At 41.1% G+C, this 22,717-nt stretch overlaps 1 protein-coding gene across 1 annotated transcript in view; it reads left to right on the forward strand.

Moving 5' to 3' along the window:
- Positions 1-22,717, forward strand: part of LOC127639324 (BCL-6 corepressor-like) — a 50,229-nt gene that overhangs the window by 21,730 nt on the left and 5,782 nt on the right. The window contains 4 exon segments of the mRNA XM_052121252.1: positions 5,301-5,605; positions 9,189-9,467; positions 18,848-19,014; positions 20,656-20,801. Of these exon segments, the coding sequence (XP_051977212.1) occupies positions 5,301-5,605; positions 9,189-9,467; positions 18,848-19,014; positions 20,656-20,801 (897 nt within the window).

Here is a 22,717-nt window from a genome sequence, read left to right on the forward strand (position 1 = left end):
TCCAAACTCAACCTGTGGTCTATCCTCTACATAATACATTCGTTGTCCTAGATACTTCAATCTACATATTACGTCCAACGCTTAGCACAGTACACTCAACTTTCCACTTGCATTACTTTGCATCCCACATACTATGTCCTATATACTACACCCAACACTCAACATGGTCTACACTACATCATACGCCCTACATACTACAATCTGCATACTACACCCAACACTTGATATACTACACTTAACTTAATCGAAGGTCTACGCTCTTCATCCTTCATTCTATGCCCTACGTACTCAAATCTACATACTACTCTTAATCGAAGGTTTACGCTCTACATCCTTCATTCTATACCCTACATACTACAATCTGCACACTACACCCAACACTTGACATACTACACCCAATTTAATCTATGGTCTATGCTCTACATTTTAATACTCTGCCCTACATACTTAAATTTACATCCTACACACATAACACTATACTATGGTCTACTCACAACACCTTACATGCTGCAGTCTGTGCCCTACACACTACACCCTACATACTGTTTTTCCAGATCTTACACTCAACCTAATATTTGGACTGCGCTTGGAATGGCAAACTACCATACTACTTACTATTTGTGCCATATCTACTAGTGAGAGTTATATGGTAGTATGCCATTCCAAACTCTGCATTGGGTCTGTTTTCTATATCCTACATACTGTGGCCCACATACTATAATTTGCATACTACATCCAACACTTAACATAATAGACTCAACTTAATAGTCTATGCTCTGCATCCTACATACAACCCCCCAAAACTCAACAAACTACACTCAACATGGACCACATCATACGCCCTACATGCATACTACCCCCAACACTTGACAAACTACATTCAGCTTAATCTATGTTTTATGCTCTACGTCCTACATACTATGCCCTACATACTAAAATCTACATACTACATCCAATGCTTAACATAATACACCAAACTTACTGGTCTATGTTCTGCATCCTACATACTATGTCCTACATACTACACCCACACTCAACATACTACACAACTTCACAATTTTCTATGGCCTAAATCCTATACGCTACATACTATAATCAGCATACTACACCCAACACTTGACATACAACACTCAATTTAATCTATGGTCCATGCTCTACATCCTATACTACACTCAACATGCAAAAATCTATATCCTACACTTCAAATACTACACTATGGTCTACTCACAACACCTAACATGCTGCAATCTGTGCACTACACCCTACAAACTACTATCTATGCCCTGTCTGTAGCACACCTTACGCTCAACACCTACACTATACTAAGTATGCCCTACATGCTACACACTATCCCCTACTACCTGTAAAGGACAGGTCTGTAAATTTTGTTCTGAGCTAAGAGTGTCTCATTTAGTGATGCGATTCAGAGAAAGACGAAGGGAACTGAGCGAAGAGACACAAGCAGTGTGCAGGACATAGAGAACAAAAGAGACTATGAGTACGAAAGGCTGTTAGAAAGCAGAAGGAAAGGGTGGAAAGAAGGAGCAAAAGAGATGAAACGAGGATATGGTTCACTGTGGGGAGAACTGAGGTGAAATATGAGAGCGAGGAAGAGAGAGAGAGAGAGAGAGAGAGAGAGAGAGAGAGAGAGAGCGGCAGGAGTGAAAAACAGTAGGGAGAGGCAGATTAGAGGAAAGCGGAGCGCGTCGCCCCGTGTCTGCGGCTTTGGGATTGCAATAATGATTCTTGTTGATTGACAGCCACACACTCGCAGACACGCACACACTTAGACACTCGCTTCCTTGTTGGTATAAAAGCATCACAGAGAAAGCGCATGCCACAGAGTAATGAGCCATGAGATTCCACAATTGTGCAAATAGGTGTGTGTGTGTGTGTGTGTGTGGCTGCCCGTCAGTATCTTGGCTGGTGAATATTGTGCTGGCGTTCTGTCAGGAGGATTATAGTGCAGCAAGGCGAGAGATGAGACTCTTTATCTCTCTCGCTCTCATGGTGTTTTAAAAACACGTTTCATAGGGGGCGTTTACATAAAGACATGTTACCATGAAAAGGTTTAAAAAAAAAATAAAAAAATCAGCCCAGAATCAGTTTGAGGTTTTATTAAAAGCCTTCTATCGTTTTGGGGTTGTTTAACCTATTATGTTTTAACTGTCCTGAATTTCACAATGAAAATAGTCATAGAAGATGGCATTTGTTTGTTGACAAACAAACGAAAGACCTGTTCTTGAGTTCAAAAATAGCTAATTGGAGCTCAACGGAAACGGATGATACACAGAGGTCTCAAGATGCACTTTTAAAAGTTGGATAGGGCCGATATAACACTATAAAATATCAGCAAATAAATAAAGTGTTTGTGTGACGACTGTAGTACTCATGTGCTATGCATTTCAATCTTTGGATTCTAGCTGAGAGGTGGTTTGCTGGTTAATGCGTTATAGTGTATGTGCGTGCCCAGTTGCGTGCTAATGGGAGGCTAATATCCCCCAGATGTCCCTGTCAAATCTGTCTCCCGCTGCGCGCACACACACACTCCCTTTCACTTTACAGCCAAGGGAATTCGTGCACACACACACACATTTGTGTTGTCTTTGACGAGGTGTGAGCGACGAGACACTCATGCCAGTGATGCAATACTCTCCGCAGTAAGCCCAGGGTGTGTGTGTGTGTGTGTGTGTGTGTGTGTGTGTGTGTGTGTTTAGTATGCTGGTTTTGTTCTGTTGATTTTAAAGGCATTAAGGTCTTTGCTCCCCTTTTGCTAATTGAGTGATTCACTTAGGCTGCAGAGCACGCATGCTTGTGTGTGTGTGTGTGTGTGTGTGTGTGTGTGTGTTTGTGGGGTATGTGCGGTGAATCTGGTCTCAAGGGTTCTCGGGGTAGGACTTTAATTAACCTGTTGAAGGAGAGAAGCACTTTACACAGGCTGGAACCGTTCACCCATGGGGACGCAATCTCTCACACTGGGCAGTGCACACTTGGTGGCCTGTGTGTTGAAGGTTCTCTGTAAGGTGTTTTGTCTCGGGTCTGTCCAATAGAACTGGATGTTTAGCTTGTACCAAACTAAATCACTGTATATCTATGAAGGTAGTTAATGATTTTATGTTGAAGATACAATGAAAACTGTGTGTGTTAAAGTGTGCGTGTGCAAATAATAGTGGAGTGGTCAAGACGTTTGTTTTTGAAAAACATATGGCTTGACAAAGCTGATGCCAATATCTAGAGACAGGCCAAAGTCATGCCAAAATTGATTGACGAAATGTAATTAAGGGATAGAAAATGAGGTTAAAAAAAATGATGAAAACATGAACAGAAATTTGGTATAAGAATGTAAAACACTTATTTTACACATATTACTTATTTTTCTGTTTTCAAAAATTTAAAACAGAAAATGTGTAAAAATTTGAATGGAAATTTCAAATATGTGTAAAAACGAACACTTATTTTGCACATTTATTAAATTGACAAAATACAGAATTATTTAATTTACATATGCACAAATTTGACAGTTTTACTCGAAATTGAAAAACATTTTAAAACAGAAATTGTGTGAAAATTGCAGAAATGTCATATACGTATTTACGAATTTTACACATTCTCAAAATTAACGAAAATTTTTAAACACAAATTGTGTGAAAATAGCAGAAATTTCTTATATGCATTTATGAATTTTATACTGACTAAAAATTTAAGAAAAATTTTAAACCGAAATTTGTGAAAATACAAGCAGAAATTTTATATACGTATTTACGAATTTTACACATATTCTTAAAATTAACGAAAATTTTAAAACCAAAATTGTGTGAAAATACAAGCAGAAATTTCAAATGCGTATTTACGAATTCTACACATTTACTCAAAATGTTAAAAAAATGTAAAACCGAAATTGCGTGAAAATATGAGCGCAAATTTCTTATACGCATTTCCGAATTTTACACATTTACTCAAAATTAACAAAACTTTTAAACTGAAATTGTGTGAAAATACAAACAGAAATGTAATATACGTATTTACGAATTTTATACATTTACTAAAAATTTACGGAAATTTTAAAACCCGAATTTGTGTGAAAAATACAATCTACAATTGTGTACAAATGTAAAACTAAAGACTTATTTTACACATTTACTCAAAAAAATTGAAAACCGAAAATGTGTGAAAATACGAACTTAATTTTCTTATACGAATGTAAAAAGTGCAAGTTTTCAAATTTTCTTGGAATTTTGCATAAATGGTCAAATTAGTTTACATTGGTAATTGAAATACACATATGTAGATTTATTATACAGATGTTTGTATTTACACATTTTCTGTTTTAAAATTTTCAGTGAATTTGACTGATGATAATCTCAAAATGGCTGAATGTCGTTTAAGTAATCGGCCTGCCCTGCCACACTGGTCTATTTCTAGTTCCTGGTGCTTGTTTTTGTTAATATTTCCTCTGCGCAGTGGGACTCGCGCTGGCTCCGTGCTCTCGTGGCTGCTGTGTGTGCGTGCAAGTGAACGGGGAATATGATGAATAATGGAACAGATGTGGAGCACGCTCTGTTTCACAGCACTCTCTCTCTTTCTCTCCCGGCCTTGTACTCAGCCTTTCATCGTCTCTTTCCTTCGCTGCTGCATCTATCTCTCTCTCTCTCTCTCTCTACTCTTCCCTTCCGTCATTTTTCCTTTTTCGGTCTTTGTTGCGCTCCTTTTCATTTGATTTTCCACTCTCATCTTGCACTCTCTTTTATGTTTTCTCTCTTTTTTCTCATTCCTTCCTTTACCAGTTTATCACTCTACCGCACCGCATATGCACGAGTTCTGGTCACATACATGGCAAAAGAAAGTGGCAGATAAAAAAAAAAGTGTGTTCTTTATCTCTCCTTTGTCCGTCCTTCAAAACAAGGCGGTCAGTCTTCCATCGTCCATTCTACTGTTGTCAGTCTGATTCATGTAACAAGATCTCCAAGAGGCTTCTGTTGGTTTGATGTGTGTGTGTCTGTTGTCCGAGAACTCCCACAAAGCGTTCTTGCATTTAGGGTTTTTATGTTTGTTTTCTCTTCATTTGATTTTACAAGCTAGGGTTGATTTATTTAGAAGAGGTATTTGCAATGTAGTATTTACGTTTTGTGTCTGCTGTGAAACTTGTTTGTGTGGAATTTGCAAATTGCAAAAAGTTTGATTTTATCTGTAAAAAATATATCCAGAGTTCTGCACATTTCCACAAAATTCAACCGCTAGAAATGTTGTGTTTGCCTAATAGTAGCTCACTGTTCTAATGCGTCTTATCTATTTCTCTTTAGCTGTTTCCATTCACTCCGACGCCTTTTGTGGGGATTCCTCCGTACGGAAATACTCTGCTCTACAGTCACATCTCTCGGATAAACGGCAGCGGTTGAAGGAATACCGCAAGTCCGTTGGTTCCTCCTCGCCGTCCCCAGACCCTGACGGCACCTTCCCGTTGCGCTTGCGTCGCCATGGCGACTCCGAAAAACCAAAGGGCAAGCGGCAGTGCAAGACCAAGCATCTCGGCCAACAGGAGCGCAAGATGCTCTCTCAATCGACCAATGAGGACTGCCCTGAACTAAGCCCCGCCCACCAACACAAGGTAAGAAGTCCCTGCTGGTAGATATGTTGCCAAAAAGCGTCTGTCTTTATTGATGGCAATTTCAAAGTAGCCGTGTATTCTGATGAATTACAATTTCTGATTATATATAAATCTGTTTTACATTTAAGGAAATGTTTACCTTATTGACCGATAAATAATAATTCCCTGTTTTCTACCTTGGACGTCCAGAATAGTCAGGATTGTCGCTAGTGAAGGTTTTTGGACTGTTCGCGTTCTCGTAAATCAGCATTGTCAGGACGACTTTTGTCTTCACCTTTTCCTTCGGCTTCAGAGTGATTAGTCACAAGGCTTTACTGCTGAGGTGATTGGCTTTACTAATTGTCCCGAACGGAGTACCCATGATCAAAGATGGTAGTATTCAGGTTGCATACTTTTGCGGCCAAACCGCCAGCCGAGCTACTGCCATTACGATTAATGGGAATGCTAACTGATGGCGCTCTCCAGGTATTACAGACTTCCTTGGATTGCACCATAGGTTGGCAAAGTACCGTAAGGTCATTGGTGTTCATTTATCAGCACAAGAACGTCCTTTCTCCGACTGTGTTTGTGTGTGAGGCAAACTGCTGTGCTCTTTTCTTTGGCTCGCAACCCAAGCGCTCTCTCCGGACTCAGCGAGGAACCATTTAAAAACGTGTCTCCAATCACAACAATGTTAATCGTCCCAATTAGGAAAGCACCGCAGCTCTCTGGGATGGCTCAACGGACAGGGGAGGGGGGTCATGGTGTGTGTTTAGAGAGCGGTTGCTTTGACCTCCTCTTGTGCTGAAAGGCAGACTCACAGAGGGAAGAGGGGGAGGGGAAAAGTAAAGGCCGGGTCGGAATTCTGGTCTCTCTCTGTCAAGGAAAACGATTCCCTAGTGAACGTGCTGTGCATTCTTTAAATAACACAGCCTGTGTTCACCCTGTTGCCATTTTGCATGCAGATGTGCATTTGCATTTTGCAGCCAAATCATTTAAAGCAAACGAGCTCGTATGACAACTTCGCATAGGCATTTACGGAATATAGTTTTCGTGATTTGATTTTGCATTAAATGCAGTTGCAAAATTGTTGTTTTCATACAGGTTTGCTGAACGTTTACCCATCTTCCATTGGTTGAAAAACAGATAGCCCGTCCCAGATTCACAGCATTGGTTGAGCTTCTGTTTCTGTTTCTGGCTGGTCGTTCTGAGCAACAGTGTTTATACTTTTAAGGTTTGACTTGTTCTGCAGTCGTTGTAATTAGCTTTATATAAAAACAATGGAAGTCTATGTTATGATCTCATTTGGATTGTGATGCGAGTAGAAATGGACATGTGTGTGTGTGACTTCCTGGAGTGTATTGCCATATTGTGTCAGACTCGTTTTCTCAGCTGTTACGGACCTGGCAGAGCTGTGTGTGTGTGTGTGTGTGTGTGTGTGTGTGTGTGTGTGTGTGTGTGTGTGTGTGTGTGTGTGTGTGTGTGTGTGTGTGTGTGTGTGTGCGCGTGCGTGCGCGGTGTATGTGTTTGCTCTGACAGCTGCTGCACTGTGGAACTCCTCTGGGGTGGGTGGAGTTCCCGCCCCCAATCCCCCGCCCCACCTCGACCTTCAGTCTGCTCGCATGAACTCATGACAGACAAACACACACACACACACCACTCTCATCCGCCCGCCCTGCTGCGCTCCACAGATAGAGAATTCGCACAAGGAAGGCTGGAGAGATAACAAGCGGGAGAGAGCCAAAGTCTTCCGTAGTTTCCTGTTTAACTTTCCCTGGAAGTGCGCTCGTTCACTGATGGATCAGCGTCTGACGATTTGCAGCTTTCCATTTCGTTCATAAACAAACACATAGCTAGGGGTGCCCCCTTGTTATATATATATATATTTACATTCAGATAAGTGGTCCATAACTATGTCTTTTAAGAGCAGATTCTTAAAATCTGAATATTCTTAAACCTCCCCAATCTTGACCACTTCCATACATCCTACATTTTATGGGGAAACCAACCTACAAATGACATGCTTCTAGTTGTCTTTGTCTTACACTATAAGAACAAATGACATGCAGCACTTAAACTGAGCATCCTTACATGCACACGAATACACTGAGGACCATTGCTGATTATTGAGACCGATATTTCGATTCAGTTTGTGATTGATTCATATGGGTACATTTCTGTTGCAATGTCCATTCTGCTTGCATATGATAGATATTCTCAGCTAATGCTCTAAAAGTAATTATAATGGGAACTTCTAACCCACCACGTAACATTAGAAAATATTCATTTGACAAATTATATTACATCAGTACAGCCAGTGAGTGCGTATTAACGAGAGAGAATTTGCACAGTTTCTTTAGCGTGTGTGATTTAGAATATAATATTCCTTTTCTGTTGTTGTTTTTAATAATAAAACGGACCGTATGGAACAAAGGGTATTAGACGAGACATTATTTAATGACACGTGGATTGCTTGGATCTCGTCTTTAGAGTGAAATCTGTAAGTTTGCCAGCCAGTAACGCTGTATGCCTCCTACACACTACACAACATTCAAAGACGTCGGATCATGGAAGTCGTAGCGTTTTCAAATTACACGAGGAATCGGCGACAGGGGTGAACACATTACAAGACATTTCACTATTGACGAATCCCCGACGACTCTGTTGTGAAACGTAATTTGGAGTCCAGGCAGAGTACACGCGAGAAGTGACACGAGATATGAAAACAAATGCATGATCACATGTTATGCATTTGAGAATATGATGTGTATGTTTTTAATCATATATTTTATTGGTTACAATATGAAAAAGTAGCTCATACTGAAAAATCGACCCATTCGCTCACCTGACTGTCCAAGAGAATTGGCAATTTCTCCCCAACTCTTCTCTTTCTCCACCCGGTTGTGGGACAGTTCAGAGGAAACATCAAATGGTCACTGGTGCTCCTGTCAATGTTCCCCTAATCTTTCCTCCATTTCTTCGGTCCAGTGAGACTTTCTTGAGACCGCAGTCATGCTAGTTGATGTTCTGTTGTAGGTACATCAAGACTCCTCCCACTGAAACTTCCCATGCCCCGTTTCTTGCTCTCTCGTTGGCTGTAGGTCAGCGCTGCAGTTGTATTCCGTCAAAACATATTTCACACTGCACGATTTGGAGTCGCAGACAGGTCCAGATATTTAACATTCTAGATATCTCGCTGATATCGGCGACGTGTTGGCGACTCTCTCAGATCACGTCTTTGATAGTTCACACATTGCGATCGTCGCTCACGGGAGCGAGCTCTGATTTGTCTATGATTTCGGGCTGTTGTTGGCGATCTCCATAAAACTGTCGGCGAGTGAAAATTGGGCCTAAAATCGTGTAGTGTAAACTCGGCATTAGTGACAACCAAAGACATATTTTAGTTGCAAGACTTGGGATAAAGAATTTATATAAAGATCAATTATACCACTGTGTAGGCAAAGAAGTTGTGGCTGTGATTAATTACCCTAACTCCATCTTTGTGTTTGTTATCCCGCTTGTGACGCCAAATTCTGTGACTTGGAAAATCGCGCTGTTGGGATCTGTCTTACATTCGGATGTAACTAGTTTTCTTTTCCTGCAGGTGGTGAAACGTTCCGCCCAGAAACGGCCTGCATCTCTTTCTGATTACGAGTCGTCTCCAGTAAAACCCCGCCCTCCTTCCCCGGACTACCAAGCTGTGGCACCACCAACTCCTCCATGCCTCGTCCCCGAAATACCGACACCTCTGGTTGCCCCCACACTTCCAGTGCTGCCCGAGCCGCCAGCCAGTAGACCCATGCCACCCGAAGCTCGCCGACTCATCGTCAACAAGAACGCAGGCGAGACTTTACTGCAGCGAGCGGCGCGTCTGGGATATGAGGTAAATGTGCGTTTTCTGCAGCCTTTTTAGTATTAAACAAGAAATTCAGTTGTTAGGAGCTTCATCAGTACTTATATATCATGTTCTGCATTTTGTTTCATGTTTTAAGATCGAATGACATTATTTATACATTACATTTATCGGTTTAGTTTGATAAACAATGCCGGGCAAGTGCATATTTCATAACAGCACTGTACTTTTTAACAGCTGCAGTGGAGACGGTTAATGTTTACATTGTTCATAAATATCAGCCATGTTTATTGTGCATCCTCTTAATCATGTTGCAGTTAAATAAACAAATATAGCCATAAATGTAATTGGCTCATAACGTTTGGAGGGGGGTGTCCTGTACGCCAGTCTGACATAGCGAACTAGGGAGCGGAATGAGATGGCATCCGTCTCTCTCTCTCTCTCTCTCTGCCCTTTTCTGCTCTGTACGCATCTCATTATTTCAGCGTGAGACTGAGTCTGACATGCGAGAGCCCCCTGACAGGCATGGAGCGATCGCTTGCTGCATGCACGCATACATTGACACACAAACAGGCTTTTTTTCTCGCGCGGCGTAGTCTCTCCCTCCCTTTTTCCATTCTACCGTGCGCACACACATACACGTCTCATTTCTCTCTCCGTTCGGCTGTTGCACTCCCACTCAAAACCTTTTCCACTTGCATTCATTCTCTCGCAGACGCGTTTTTTTCTCTTGTACGCTTTCTCGGTCTTGTGCTTGTGCTTTCTCTCTATCTTGCCGGAAAGCCTTAACCGTTTCCACTCTGATCTTGTTATGTGAAGTCTACACTGTCGGTAGTGTGTTTGTTATTTCTGTAACACTGTGGTGGTGAAGGAATATTCTACTTTAAATAAAAGTTAAGCTCTTTCGACAGAATCTGTTGAATTTTGTTGATTAGCGCTGAGATACATTTTGAATTATTCGGCAGATTGTAAAATGATCGAACAAGCGAATAAAAAAAGTACGTTTAAGCACTTACAATGGAAATGTATGCGCAAGCGCACAACAGCTGCCTCATAGACTTCTATAGTATAAATGCACGTAATTCAATTTTATTTGTTTTTATGAACAAAACCTGAAACAACATTCGTAATGCACTTAACTTGTGTAATGTGACATTTCAGAGTTTTGGACGGGATTTTATCGTTTCGTCAGAATTTGATTGGATTGATTATATGGAGTGGTGGTGGCGTAGTGGACTAAACCACATAACTGGTAATCAGAAGGTTGCTGGTTCGAGCCCCACAGTCACCACCATTGTATCCTTGAGCAAGGCACTTAACTCCAGGTTGCTCCGGGGGGGATTGTCCCTGTAATAAGTGCACTGTAAGTCACTTTGGATAAAAGCGTCTGCCAAATGCATAAATGTAAATTATATGATTGAATTTCTATTATAAGTTAATATATATTTTCCATACCATTATGGCCTTGGTTACATCAGCACAAAAGTAATTTAAGATGTGGATAAATTAAATTTAAATGGATATTTTTCTTTAGAATTGCATGGCTGATTTGCATATACAGTTATAGCGACATTATAATTTCGATTTCATGTTGTTGTTAAATACGGTGATTCTGAATTTCGGTAATTCCTTGCCGTTCTTGAATATGCTGGATTTCAGTATTCCTGTACCTTGATAGTGTTTAGAATTGTGTAATACAATGGCACATCCATTGGTATAGATGTTTTGTATAGTCTCCCCGTTGTTCTGGAATTTTAGTTCTGGAATACGGTGGTTCCGCGGTTCTGGAATGGCGCGACGTTCCGTGTCCAATTTGTGCAGATTAATGGGGAGCTGGATTAGTTCCGGCAGTGCGTCTGAAAGGACTGGCATGGAGAACAGGAAATGAGCGATTACTGCTGCAAGCGCATGATTTCTCTCTCCTTCACCATCCCTCCCCCTTCTTCTCTCGCTCCGCAGCGGTGCTTTGAATTCCTCTGAAAGAGAAAGTTTCGCATTACTTTGTGCAGGGTGTTTTTAGTATGAAGCAGGGGTGCTATTTTAGAACAGAAAGCAATTGTGTGGTGTCAGAAATCCTGCTAGTTTTATACTTGGGTGTGTGTGTGTGTGTGTGTGTGTGTGTGTGTTATCCCAATTTTTCATCTACTCTCTGCATGTTTCTCGTTCCGTCTATAATGTAGGTTTTTATACTTGTGATGTCACGTTCCGTCCCATGTCGTTAATATTTATGCATTTGGTAGACATTTTTATCCTGAGCGACTTGAAGTGCATTTGAGTGTAAATCATATAAATGTGTCTGTGTGTATTCTGGCATTTGATTCGAAGGGATTTGAGTCCACGACTTTGATGTTGTAAGCGCAATAATCTACCTGTTGATCTTCAGGAACACATTGTTTTATTTTGTTGTGTGTTTGAAGATATTTTGTGAGTTTGCCGGACCTTGCGGTTACATGAAGTTTTCATCATTCCATGTGTACTTCTGAACACACACACACACACACACATGGACGCACACCTACAGACTTTCAGGCACATACTTATACACACTTTTACAGTTTCCTTCCCCCAGTGTCTATCTTTCATTTGTTTGCATTTCCTTGCCTTCATTTAGCCCTCAAACCTTTACTACAACACACACACACACACACACACACAATCACTTTCTTTACACTCTGCCAACACTGACGTTCCTTTTGCGTTATGATGCTGCTTTATTTACACTTGTGTTTTTCGTTGCCGCCTCCTTTTATGGCTTTTGTGTGCCGCTTGAAACCTATTGTTATGTGCGAGTGTGCCCCTCTCCCTTACAGTCTGATTCTGCAGCAGTTGCTCGACTCCGTTAGTAATTCTGCTCTCAGGCAGAATTGCTCTTTGCCATTTAAGGTCCAATCAGCGATCTGATTGGACCTGCTGCTCTCCGTAATCTGCACATTAATTAATCATTGGGCTGAAGGTGCTAAACATGCGTGGTTTTAAGCCATTAGCTGCTGGTTTCACACACCTCCCAATCTCTCGCAGCCCAAGCTAACACTCGCCATTAACAGGGCCTTGAAGAGAAAGAGGTTTTTGTGCATGAGTGTTTCATTCTATAGTTAATAATTTTTTATGAATAGCTAAACTGCATGTTTTCAACAATCTAGACTATTGTTTACCAATAGCACAACAATTATAAGAATAGCGCAACTATTTTTATGAATAACTGAACTGTTTGTTTATACGAAAAGCTAAACTATCGTTACGAATAGCGCAACTATTTTTTAAGAGATGCTAAACTATTTTTATGAATAGCTGAACTTTGTTTACGAAAAGCTAAACTATCGTTACGAATAGCACAACAATTATAAGAATAGCGCAACTGTTTTTATGAATAACTGAACTGTTTGTTTATACGAAAAGCTAAACTATCGTTACGAATAGCGCAACTATTTTTTAAGAGAAGCTAAACTATTGTTATGAATAACTGAACTGTTTGTTTGCGAAAAGCGAAACTATTATGAATAGCGCAACAATTTAAGAGAAGCTAAACTATTGTTATGAATAACTGAACTTTGTTTATACGAAAAGCTAAACTATCGTTACGATTAGCACAACAATTATAAGAATAGCGCAACAATTTTTATGAATAGCTGAACTGTTTGTTTATACGAAAAGCTAAACTATCGTTACGAGTAGCACAACAATTATAAGAATAGCGCAACAATTTTTATGAATAGCTGAACTGTTTGTTTATACGAAAAGCTAAACTATCGTTACGAATAGCGCAACTATTTTTTAATAGAAGCTAAACTGTTTTTATGAATAGTTGAACTGTTTGTTTGCGAATGGCTAAACTATTGTTATGAATAGCGCAAATATTTTTTAAACAAATTTTTTATTAGTTTTATTATTTGAATAGCTGAACTGTTTACAAATAGCCCAAGTATTTTTTTTTCCAAGTAGCTAAACTAGATCATAAATGATACAAAACAAATGTAAAAAAAATGTGTTTACGAATAGACTTTTGTACTAATAGGTAAACTATTTATTATTTAGTTACAATTGTTTATGAATGGTACAACACTTTTTTTTTTTTTTTACTAATAGCTAAACTGTTGATGAAAAGCTGTACTATTTTTAAACAAATGGCTTAAATATTTAAGAACTATTTTCTAGAAAAAATTTCCAAGATTTGAGAGAGCTGTAGTCTTCTGCTTGCGGTGGATTTTCTAGTGTGCTTGCTGAGAGCGTGGGCACTTGTGACTACAGAGTCGCAGGGCTTTGTGATTTTCCCCGCCGGCGCTTGGGGTCTAATTCTGCTCTAATGGCTTTATAAATGCGCTTGGTGACACCGGTTAAAGGCGGCTGTTCTCGCGGGGCCATGCGTGCAGCGCTGATACAGCAGGGGAGCGGTGGAGCGCACAGCGGAGGGCACTCGGCGCCGATCTGTGCGTGTGTGTCGCAGAGGAAGCGAGATGAAACATAATCCTTCCCACCCTCTGAATTTCTCTCTCTCTCTCTCTCTCTCTCTCTCTCTCTTGATCACTCTTTCCCCTCCCCCTCTAGGTCCTTGTGTTGGCCCTTAGCAGGTGGAGACAGACCTTCCGTCTGTGTGTGTTTTTGTTTTTCTAGTCTTTCGTTTGTTCCGTCCCCCCTCCTTTCTCAGACAGGAAGTCACTCTTTCGCTGTGTGTGTGCGAGATAAAGCCGAGAGCTTCACGCTGAGCTGCCAGCGCGCTATGTGTGTGCGTGTCTGTGTGTTAAGCCACGAGCTGCTCCGCAGCGCTGCCAGAGCTCTGAAATATGACATGACTGCACGGCCGAACCTTTCAACACAGCTGCTGCGTGAGTGTGTGTGTCAGGGAGCGCAAGAGAGCGAGAGAGAGTTCATACACTTGAACATGGCATTCCGTCTCTGTCCCAGTGCAACTGCGGTAAACATACAAACAGCACGTCGCTCTGAGTGCTCTCGCTATCTCTCATTTCCATTTTCTCATGAGCATGCAGCTTCAGAACAAACCGTTCTTGGTTTGATGAAACTCCTGGGCCCTTTTGTGTGGTTCTATGCATGATTGAGTCATTTTGGCTTGCATTACATGCATTCACCAAGCGCAAGTGGAAAAACCAGCGTGTTTTCCACACTTGACTGCATGAGCATGTCCGTCACTCAGGCTTGTTCACTCAAGGGCGTTTACAAAATAAGCTTCCATCCTTTCTGCGCACACGTGTGAAGGCAGCTCTTTTGATTTACATTGTGACCGCAAAACACAGGCTGTGACCTTAAATAACCCTGTTGCATTCGTTTACCGCTGCTCAATCTGTGCTAAATCCCTTCTCGGATTGTTTACAATCTAGAATTGGATAACTGGTCTGATTGAGTAATATTTCATCATAAAAACACTAGTGTGAGAAATATGTTTATGTTGTGTGCGTACACAGGGTGACAGTCAGTTAACTGTGCTTGCGTGCGCGCGTCGCACCCAGCTTTTTTCACTGTCTGCCAAGTCCGAGCAAAAAGCAGGACACAGGCTTTCGACTGACAAACACACACTCCCACACATTTACTTGGGCTACTTGGGGACATACCGTATTTTTGTTATTTTTATAAAAAGCTTTTTGCACTAACCCTAACCATTAAAGAACTTTTATGCCATTTTAGAATGGTGAAAAACATGTCATGATGACAGGTAAAACTCCTGTTCCGTTAATGGTGCATTTGTTGTGAGGAGGGCCACATCAACCCTTTTCCCTCTGTAATCAAAACTCCCACTCCAGCCCTCTTTCTCAATTAAAAAACCACGCTGAGGGAGTTTCGTCTCTCTCTCGCCCTCTACTCATATCACGCTGGCTGTCTTGTTGTCTGCTCTCTCACTGTCGTTTTTGTATCTCTCTCACTTTCCGAAGAAATGTGATGTCTACTCAGTCTGAGGAATGTTTTTTCATGAGTTGGGTTTGAAAATAAAACATTCGTCAACACTGTGTGGAGCCAGAGGCTCATTAAGCTGTCAAACATTAAAAAAACATTCATTTATAACTCAAACTCTTTCTACTCCATCAGAATTTAAGAACCATTTATCAAATGCCTAAAGGATTTTAGAAGTCTTTATAGATGGCCTCAGAAATCTAGAACTCTTTATTGACCGTCTCAGATTTGTTGAAATAATCCACCGCAATTCTAGAACTCTTTTGACTGCCTTAGAAATGTAGAATTTCTTATTAAATGCCACATATTTCTAGAACTGTCATCAACTGCCTTAAACAAGAACTCCGTATTGAATGTCTCAGAATTCTAGAACTCTCTTGATGGGCTCAGAACTCGTTGACAGTTGAAGAATTTTAGAACTGAACCTGCCTCAAAATTCTTCAACTCTCTTGACTGCCTCGGAATTCTAGAACTCTATCAACTGCCACAGAATTTGAAACTCTCCTGACTGCCTCAAATCTAGAAGTCTTTATGTCCCAGAATTCTAGATTTTCTTGATGGTTTCAAATTTAAAATTCTAGAACTCTATATCGACCGTCTCGGTATTCCAAAACTTTCTCAGATGCCTTAAAAATTCTAGAACTCAACTGCCTCCAAAATGGAAAAAACAACAACTCTTGATCGATTGTCTCATAATTCTAGAGCACTTGTATCAACTGCCTGAGAATATTAGAACTCTCCTTCCTCATAATTATGGAACTCTCTTGATGGTTTCAAATGTAGAACTCTTTATTAATGGTCTCAATTCTAGAACTCTATATCGACTGTCTCAATATTCCAAAACTCTATCAGATGCGTACAAATTCTAGAACTCTTCTATCAGCTGCTTGAGAATGTTTGAACTCAACTGCCACCAAAATGGAAAAAACAACAACTCTTGATTGGCTTAGAATTCTAGAACTCTTAATCGATTGTCTCATAATTCTAGAGCACTTGTATCAACTGCCTGAGAATATTAGAACTCTCCTTCCTCATAATTATGGAACTCTCTTGATGTTTTCAAATGTAGATTTCTAGAAATCTATATCGACTGTCTCTGTATTCCAAAACTCTATCAGATGCCTTAAAATTCCAGAAGTCTTCTATCAGCTGCTTGAGAATGTTTGAACTCCACTGCCTCAGAATTCTGTGGCTCTTTATTGACAGTCACAGAATTCTACAATTTTAGTTGTGAAATTCTATATGTGTTTAAATTTGAACACGGGTTTCTGGTGGGCCAAAGTAATGCCAACATCAGAATTTGACTGCAGACTATCAGTGACCCAGACTGTTTTCAGTTCAGGTCTGCTTTGCAAAGTTTCCCCTTTTTCCTGTCGCTATTTCTGTCGGTCTCTTTTTTTTCCCCTACACAAAACCATAGTGCTTGCTCTTCTATTCTTTATGATGTGGATTGTGGTAGAATAGTTGCATGTTGGGTTCAGTCTTTAGCTGGCCTGAAAGTTGTTTTGCGGTATTGCTCTTGTGAAGGGGTTAGTTGTTTCGAATGATGCATTGGTTGCAGTTGTAAGCTGGAAGTCATTTTAGGGAGGGACAGAGGGAGAGAGGGGGGGGGCACTACAGCAAAGAGCAGTTCTGAGGGATAATCATCAACAACTCTTGCTCTCTAGGCTCTATAACAGCTTTATTGTAACTTCCTGCTCTCTCGCCTACAAACATCCCCTCTGAAGTACTCCCTCAGGCAGGAGAGCGCGAGAAACCTCTCTGGAAAGGGAATGAGGTGATGGAAATATAAACGTAAATAGAGAAATTCTCCCTTCAACCACGGCTCACTTTCAGTAATTGAGCGCAACGGTTGTGTGCGCGTGTGTGTGAACCTTCTGTGTGCTTTTGGTTCGCATCTTCCGGCTGATGGTAACGTCTGCGGTGGTGCAAGAGTTTCCTGCTCGGGCTCGTTAACGGTTCGGTGCCCCTGCTAACAGCTCCTTGTTTTGAATTTGTGCCATCGGCATGCCGTATCCTGGATACGGAGCCAGCGGGAAGCACGAGGCAGAGCTGCTGGCAGCAGCGTGGGGTGGGTCGTACCGCTGTGCGACTCTGTCGTGGGAGGGGTTGAATGTACTCTCTCAGACACTGCCAGGGTTGAAGTGCGAGCACTATGCCTTCTGAATCCTAATGCCCTTATTCATCTGAGCACCGAGTGGCCACCAGCCCTCCCCTATCAAACCCATCTGTGTGTGCATTTGTTTTTGTTGCATTGTAAATTAGGAATGGACTTAGTACGCTAGACGAGGGACTTTACAGAAGAGCTCTCCAATTAATTCTGAATTGCAAAGGTTTTCTGTTGATCTTTGCTGCTTGTTATTGTGGTGTCCCATATTGATTTGTAAAGTCACAATCAAACATGAAGTTAATAAATAATTCCCAAAATTTCAAGTTCCCATTTTTTAGCTTTCCTAGTCTCCTCGTTATCTATTGAGCAGTCCAGAATCTTTCTGAAATGTTATGTCTCGACAATTAAATACAAACTAAACAGAAGACATTTTATTTACAGTAATATTCCATTTTTCACAGATTGGCAATTGATTGTCGATGAGGGGGGAAGATAGAATGCAAACGAAATCAGGAATGGATGAATTTGCTCCTGAAAACATTGGTTGAAGTTGATATCTTCCTGTTAAGGGTGAAGCAACAATCGCTTGGGTTGGGAAAGCATAAGCCTGTAATAACAGCCTACCTAACCCTATCCTAACCTAACCCTCACCCTCACCCTAATGCCGTTGCATGTTGACTTGAAAAAATCTGTGGTCATTTTTTCATTTTTTTTCGTATTCATTCCCTCGCTTTTAGAAATTTCAGATGAGACTAGAATTTTAAACAGAACTCTCTTTAATCTTCTGATAATCTATTGAGCCATCCAGAATATTTCCCAATCTTGACATGGTCCTGTTGCATGTTGTCTAAAATTCTGCTGTAATTTTCCATTTGTTGTGACTTTTTTTAAATAAGTATGACTGTAGAATTAAATTAAACTCCACTTTTATAAATGTCTGCATTTGCCTTCTTCCCTCCTCTTTTGGGAGACAATTGTTAAATTTCAAAGACACAGTATTTCTCAACTGGTGGGTCTTACCAATCTGAATACCGTTTTGGGTCGCCAATTAATGTCCAATGTCAAAGTTGCATCCTGGTATCTCCAACTTTTCTGATTGTTCCTACACCCTTGCATCTTATAGTCAGAAACACACAGACACACACACACACACACACACACACACACACACACACACATTTCTCTGTGCATTCTCAGATGTCTCGTATAAAAAGTGAACAGCAGGCTCTAGGCAGGATTCGCTTGTTAAAACCCCTGATACCTCACACATCAATAATCAGCTCTGGGCAGAACTGTCTGCCTGCTCCCTGTCTCTCTCTAATGGTGTTTAATGAATTTCATTCCTCGCTGTGCCATAGTAACCGTCCTCTCTCTCTCTCTCTCTCGCTCTCTCTCGCTGTAGGAGGTGGTTTTGTATTGTCTGGAGAATAAAGTGTGCGATGTGAATCATCGCGATAATGCGGGTTATTGTGCGCTCCACGAGGCCTGTTCCCGCGGTTGGCTCTCCATCGTACAGCACTTACTGGAGCACGGAGCCGACATCAACTGCAGTGCGCAAGACGGCACCAGGTATGACACTTCAATTATTAGCAGGGAATTTGAATGATTCTGGTTCTGATTTCAAGACCATACTCACGATTCTATACAACAATTATTGGTTTATTTTATATTTGATTTGGCCAAAAGTTATCACTTGTGATTCAGTGAGTCTGACGTTTATTCAGGAGCTGCTTCAATTGACGTTCAAGAACTGTTCATGTACCGAACGTCATGAAAATCATTCAGTTTCATTATATTTAATTTCATTCCAAACCCTACTCCAATTACTGCACCAAGAAAACCCGTAGAGGAATAAAATACTGCACTCGTGCTGCTCTTGGGGTAGGACTGGTTTCCATGACTTCCTTTGCTTTTATCGCAGTTGAGAGCATATGCAAGCGAGTGTCACTGCTGCACTGATAATTGCACTTGCGCGCACACTCAATGTCAGTAATTATATGTTTGGTAATAATGGCTTTACAACAACAGAAGAGGCCGAGCATCTTAGCTTGGGATATTGCAGATGAAGCATATGAGATCTCTGTTTTTAGTGTACACTTAAAAATCCAATTTCATTTAGCATCTTGATTCCTGTCTGAAAGATGAATGACACTGACAGCTTTTAATGAGTGTTTTATTGGGCAGTACGAACAGACGAAATGAAGGTAATTATGGAAAAATGAAGTCATTGATAATTTGTGAGATTTGTTTTTAAACTGTTCTAAACTGAAATTCAGAGGATCATTTTGATTGATTGTTTAAAACCATCGGCAGTTGAGGATGGTTTATTTTTATCCACTTTTCTCCCAATTTGAAATGCCCAATTCCCACTACTTAGTAGGTCCTCGTGGTGGCGCGGTTACTCACCTCAGTCTGGGTGGCGGAGGACTAGTCTCAGTTGCCTCCGCTTCTGAGACGTCAATCTGCGCATCTCATCACATGGCCCGTTGTGCATGACACCGCAGAGACTCACAGCATGTGGAGGCTCATGCTACTCTCTGCGATCCAACCACAACTCACCACGTGCCCCATTGAAAACGTGAATCACTAATCGCGACCATAAGGAGGTTACCCCATGTGACTCTACCCTCCCTAGCAACCGGGCCAATTTGGTTGTTTAGGAGACCTGGCTGGAGTCACTCAGCACGCCCTGGATTCAAACTTGCGACTCCAGGGGTGTTATTCAGCGTCAATACTCACTGAGCTACCCAGACCCCAGTTGAGGATGACTTAAAGACAACGTGAAATCTAAATTTACCGTATTTACTTCCTGGACTTCTTGTTAACAATTCATCAGCGTTCATCAGTACGAAAATGTAGAAGTTGTACTGTACTGTAACAAAAACATTAATAAAAAGTGACACGCTTCGTTGTTCCTGCAAATCCGTTGTATTGTCAAAACGAAATGCATGTTGAAAGTCACGTCTTATTCTCTTTTGCGCTATTGTGCCCCTGTTAAATTTGAAAGCCACAGGAACAAACAATGCTGCTCTTTTACTCTGTTTTGGTCTCAAAATTATCTTTTGAGAGTGGTGGGGGGGTGTGGATAATTCAACGGCTCAGTCACGTGAAAGCTTCAGAACGCTAAAATCGCACCTTTAAATTTGCTGTTGTGTCTATTTTGTTTTTGTTTAGTGTTTTTGATCGAAATGTTTTGCTCTCTTCTCACAGGCCTCTCCATGATGCAGTGGAAAACGATCATTTGGACGTGGTCCGGCTGTTGCTGTCTTACGGTGCAGATCCGACTCTAGCTACGTACTCTGGCCGCGGCTTACTCAAGATGACCCACAGCGACAAAATGGAGTGTTTTCTGTCCGGTAAGAGCGCTCTTTCTCTCTTCTGCCTCCATCCCTAGAATTCCACTCCTGTAGCGTTGGAGGGTTCATCTCCGTGGCTCCGCTTGCCTATCTGGTTACTAAGCAACAGCTGGAGCGGAGGAAAAGCCTTTAGCACCGTTAAATCAGCTTTCCCCCCGAAAGGATTATGTGTGTGTGTTTGTTTGTGTACGTGTCTTTATTTGGTCTTGTTCAGCGCGTCTGTTTTCAAGGATGTACGGGATTTCTCGCACAACAACATTTAGCTAAATCTGAATTGGAATCAAGGTCTAATCTGGGTCATCTGAGATGAAACATGGGTTAGTGCTTTTATGGTTTTGCCCTCAAATTAAGCAGCAATTTTGACGTTATAGACATTACAGCTGATTTTCTATTAAGCTGAACAAATAATTCAGATTAAAAGTACTGGCCAGCATCATCCAATCACTGCCAACTATGTTCATATAAAATTTAGCATTATAAAATTCTGAATCCATGTACTGTTTATCATTGTCCCATGTCTGCCAAACATGTTGAGTGGTTAAAATCATCTGCAGCCTGAAATTTAACTTTTGGTTGGACTTTAGAAAGCTATAGGATGCACCTTGCTCCCTATTTAGTCAATGACTTAACCTCCAGTGTGCTGCCTGTCTTCACTGGTCTCAGAACAGTTAGAAATGCACCTTAATTTCATTGTAACTCCATATAAATCCTCTTAAAGCAAATATTTGTCTCAATGTGAAAATGCGCAGTAAATATATAGGAATGCATTTACTAATGTTAATGAAAAGAAGCATATTTTACAGTGATAACTAAATAAAACAATAACAAATTGTATATTAAAATGAAGCAAATTGACCCACAGATGTATTAATGTTGAAAGATATTAAAAATAACTAACATGGTTGTTTTTTTTCAACTTTTGAGGGAATAATGTCCCATTTTCCACATACGTGGACTTCGTGTTTATCCGTGTGCTGACACGCGAAACATGTATGGATTTTTTAAAGCGGCATATCAAACGAAATTAGAGACGCTACTCTTTGCAACCCAACAGGTTTCAATCAAAAAACTTAAAGGGGTTTCTTAACAGAGCACCCGTAGTAGCACGTAAATATAGCTCATGTAAATATTGTGCTTGTCAAGCCATTTCATGGGGTCTTGAAACAAAATCATCAACTTGTCGGTAGAGAATCTTGTAATTGCGAGTGGTTTTCTGGAGATCTGACCTCGTGTTGAGCTGTTGCTGCCTCAGTTGTGTGAACGATATTTGCATTGAGGTGAATTTGTAATGCTCGAGGTTAGACGTTTGACTAGCAGTGCTCATGGTGCATGTGAAGACCGCATCACACGAGACGTGGCATTTAGCGAGATGGCCTTTCCTGTGAGCATGTTAACGCTGACCCCGCTCACACAAGCACAGCCACGCCGTGACTGGCAGAACGAGATGGAAATTCACTCTCTCTTGTTCTCTGTCGATGGGAGAAGTCGTCTTGTTTTTAGTGGCGGTAGTCGGTAAAATTGATTAATGGCCTGAAAGTTTGAAGCTGTAATAGAGGGCAGCGCAAACAATTTGTACACAGCTAACATTTGCTCTTGATGGCCGACTCAAGTTCTTTCACCTCCAAAGCTGTCTTGGTGTGTGTGTGTGTGTGTGTGTGTGTGTGTGTGTGTGTGTGTGTGTGGATTAGCTTCAGGCCTGCAGTTAAAGGGCAGCACAGTCACATGGTGAAGGTTCACACTGACTGTGTGTGTTTGATTATGCATGAGTTCGTGAGGCAGGAGAGCACTCGACCTGGAAGTGCAGGCCAGCAAATTGTGTGTGTGTGTGTGTGTGTGTGTGTGTGTGTGTGTGTGTGTGTGTGTGTGTGTGTGTGTGTGTGTGTGTTTTTAAATCAGTAGGCATGTCCTGTTCTGCT

Source organism: Xyrauchen texanus, chromosome 48 (genome assembly GCF_025860055.1).
Source record: "Xyrauchen texanus isolate HMW12.3.18 chromosome 48, RBS_HiC_50CHRs, whole genome shotgun sequence".
Lineage (NCBI taxonomy): Eukaryota > Metazoa > Chordata > Actinopteri > Cypriniformes > Catostomidae > Xyrauchen > Xyrauchen texanus.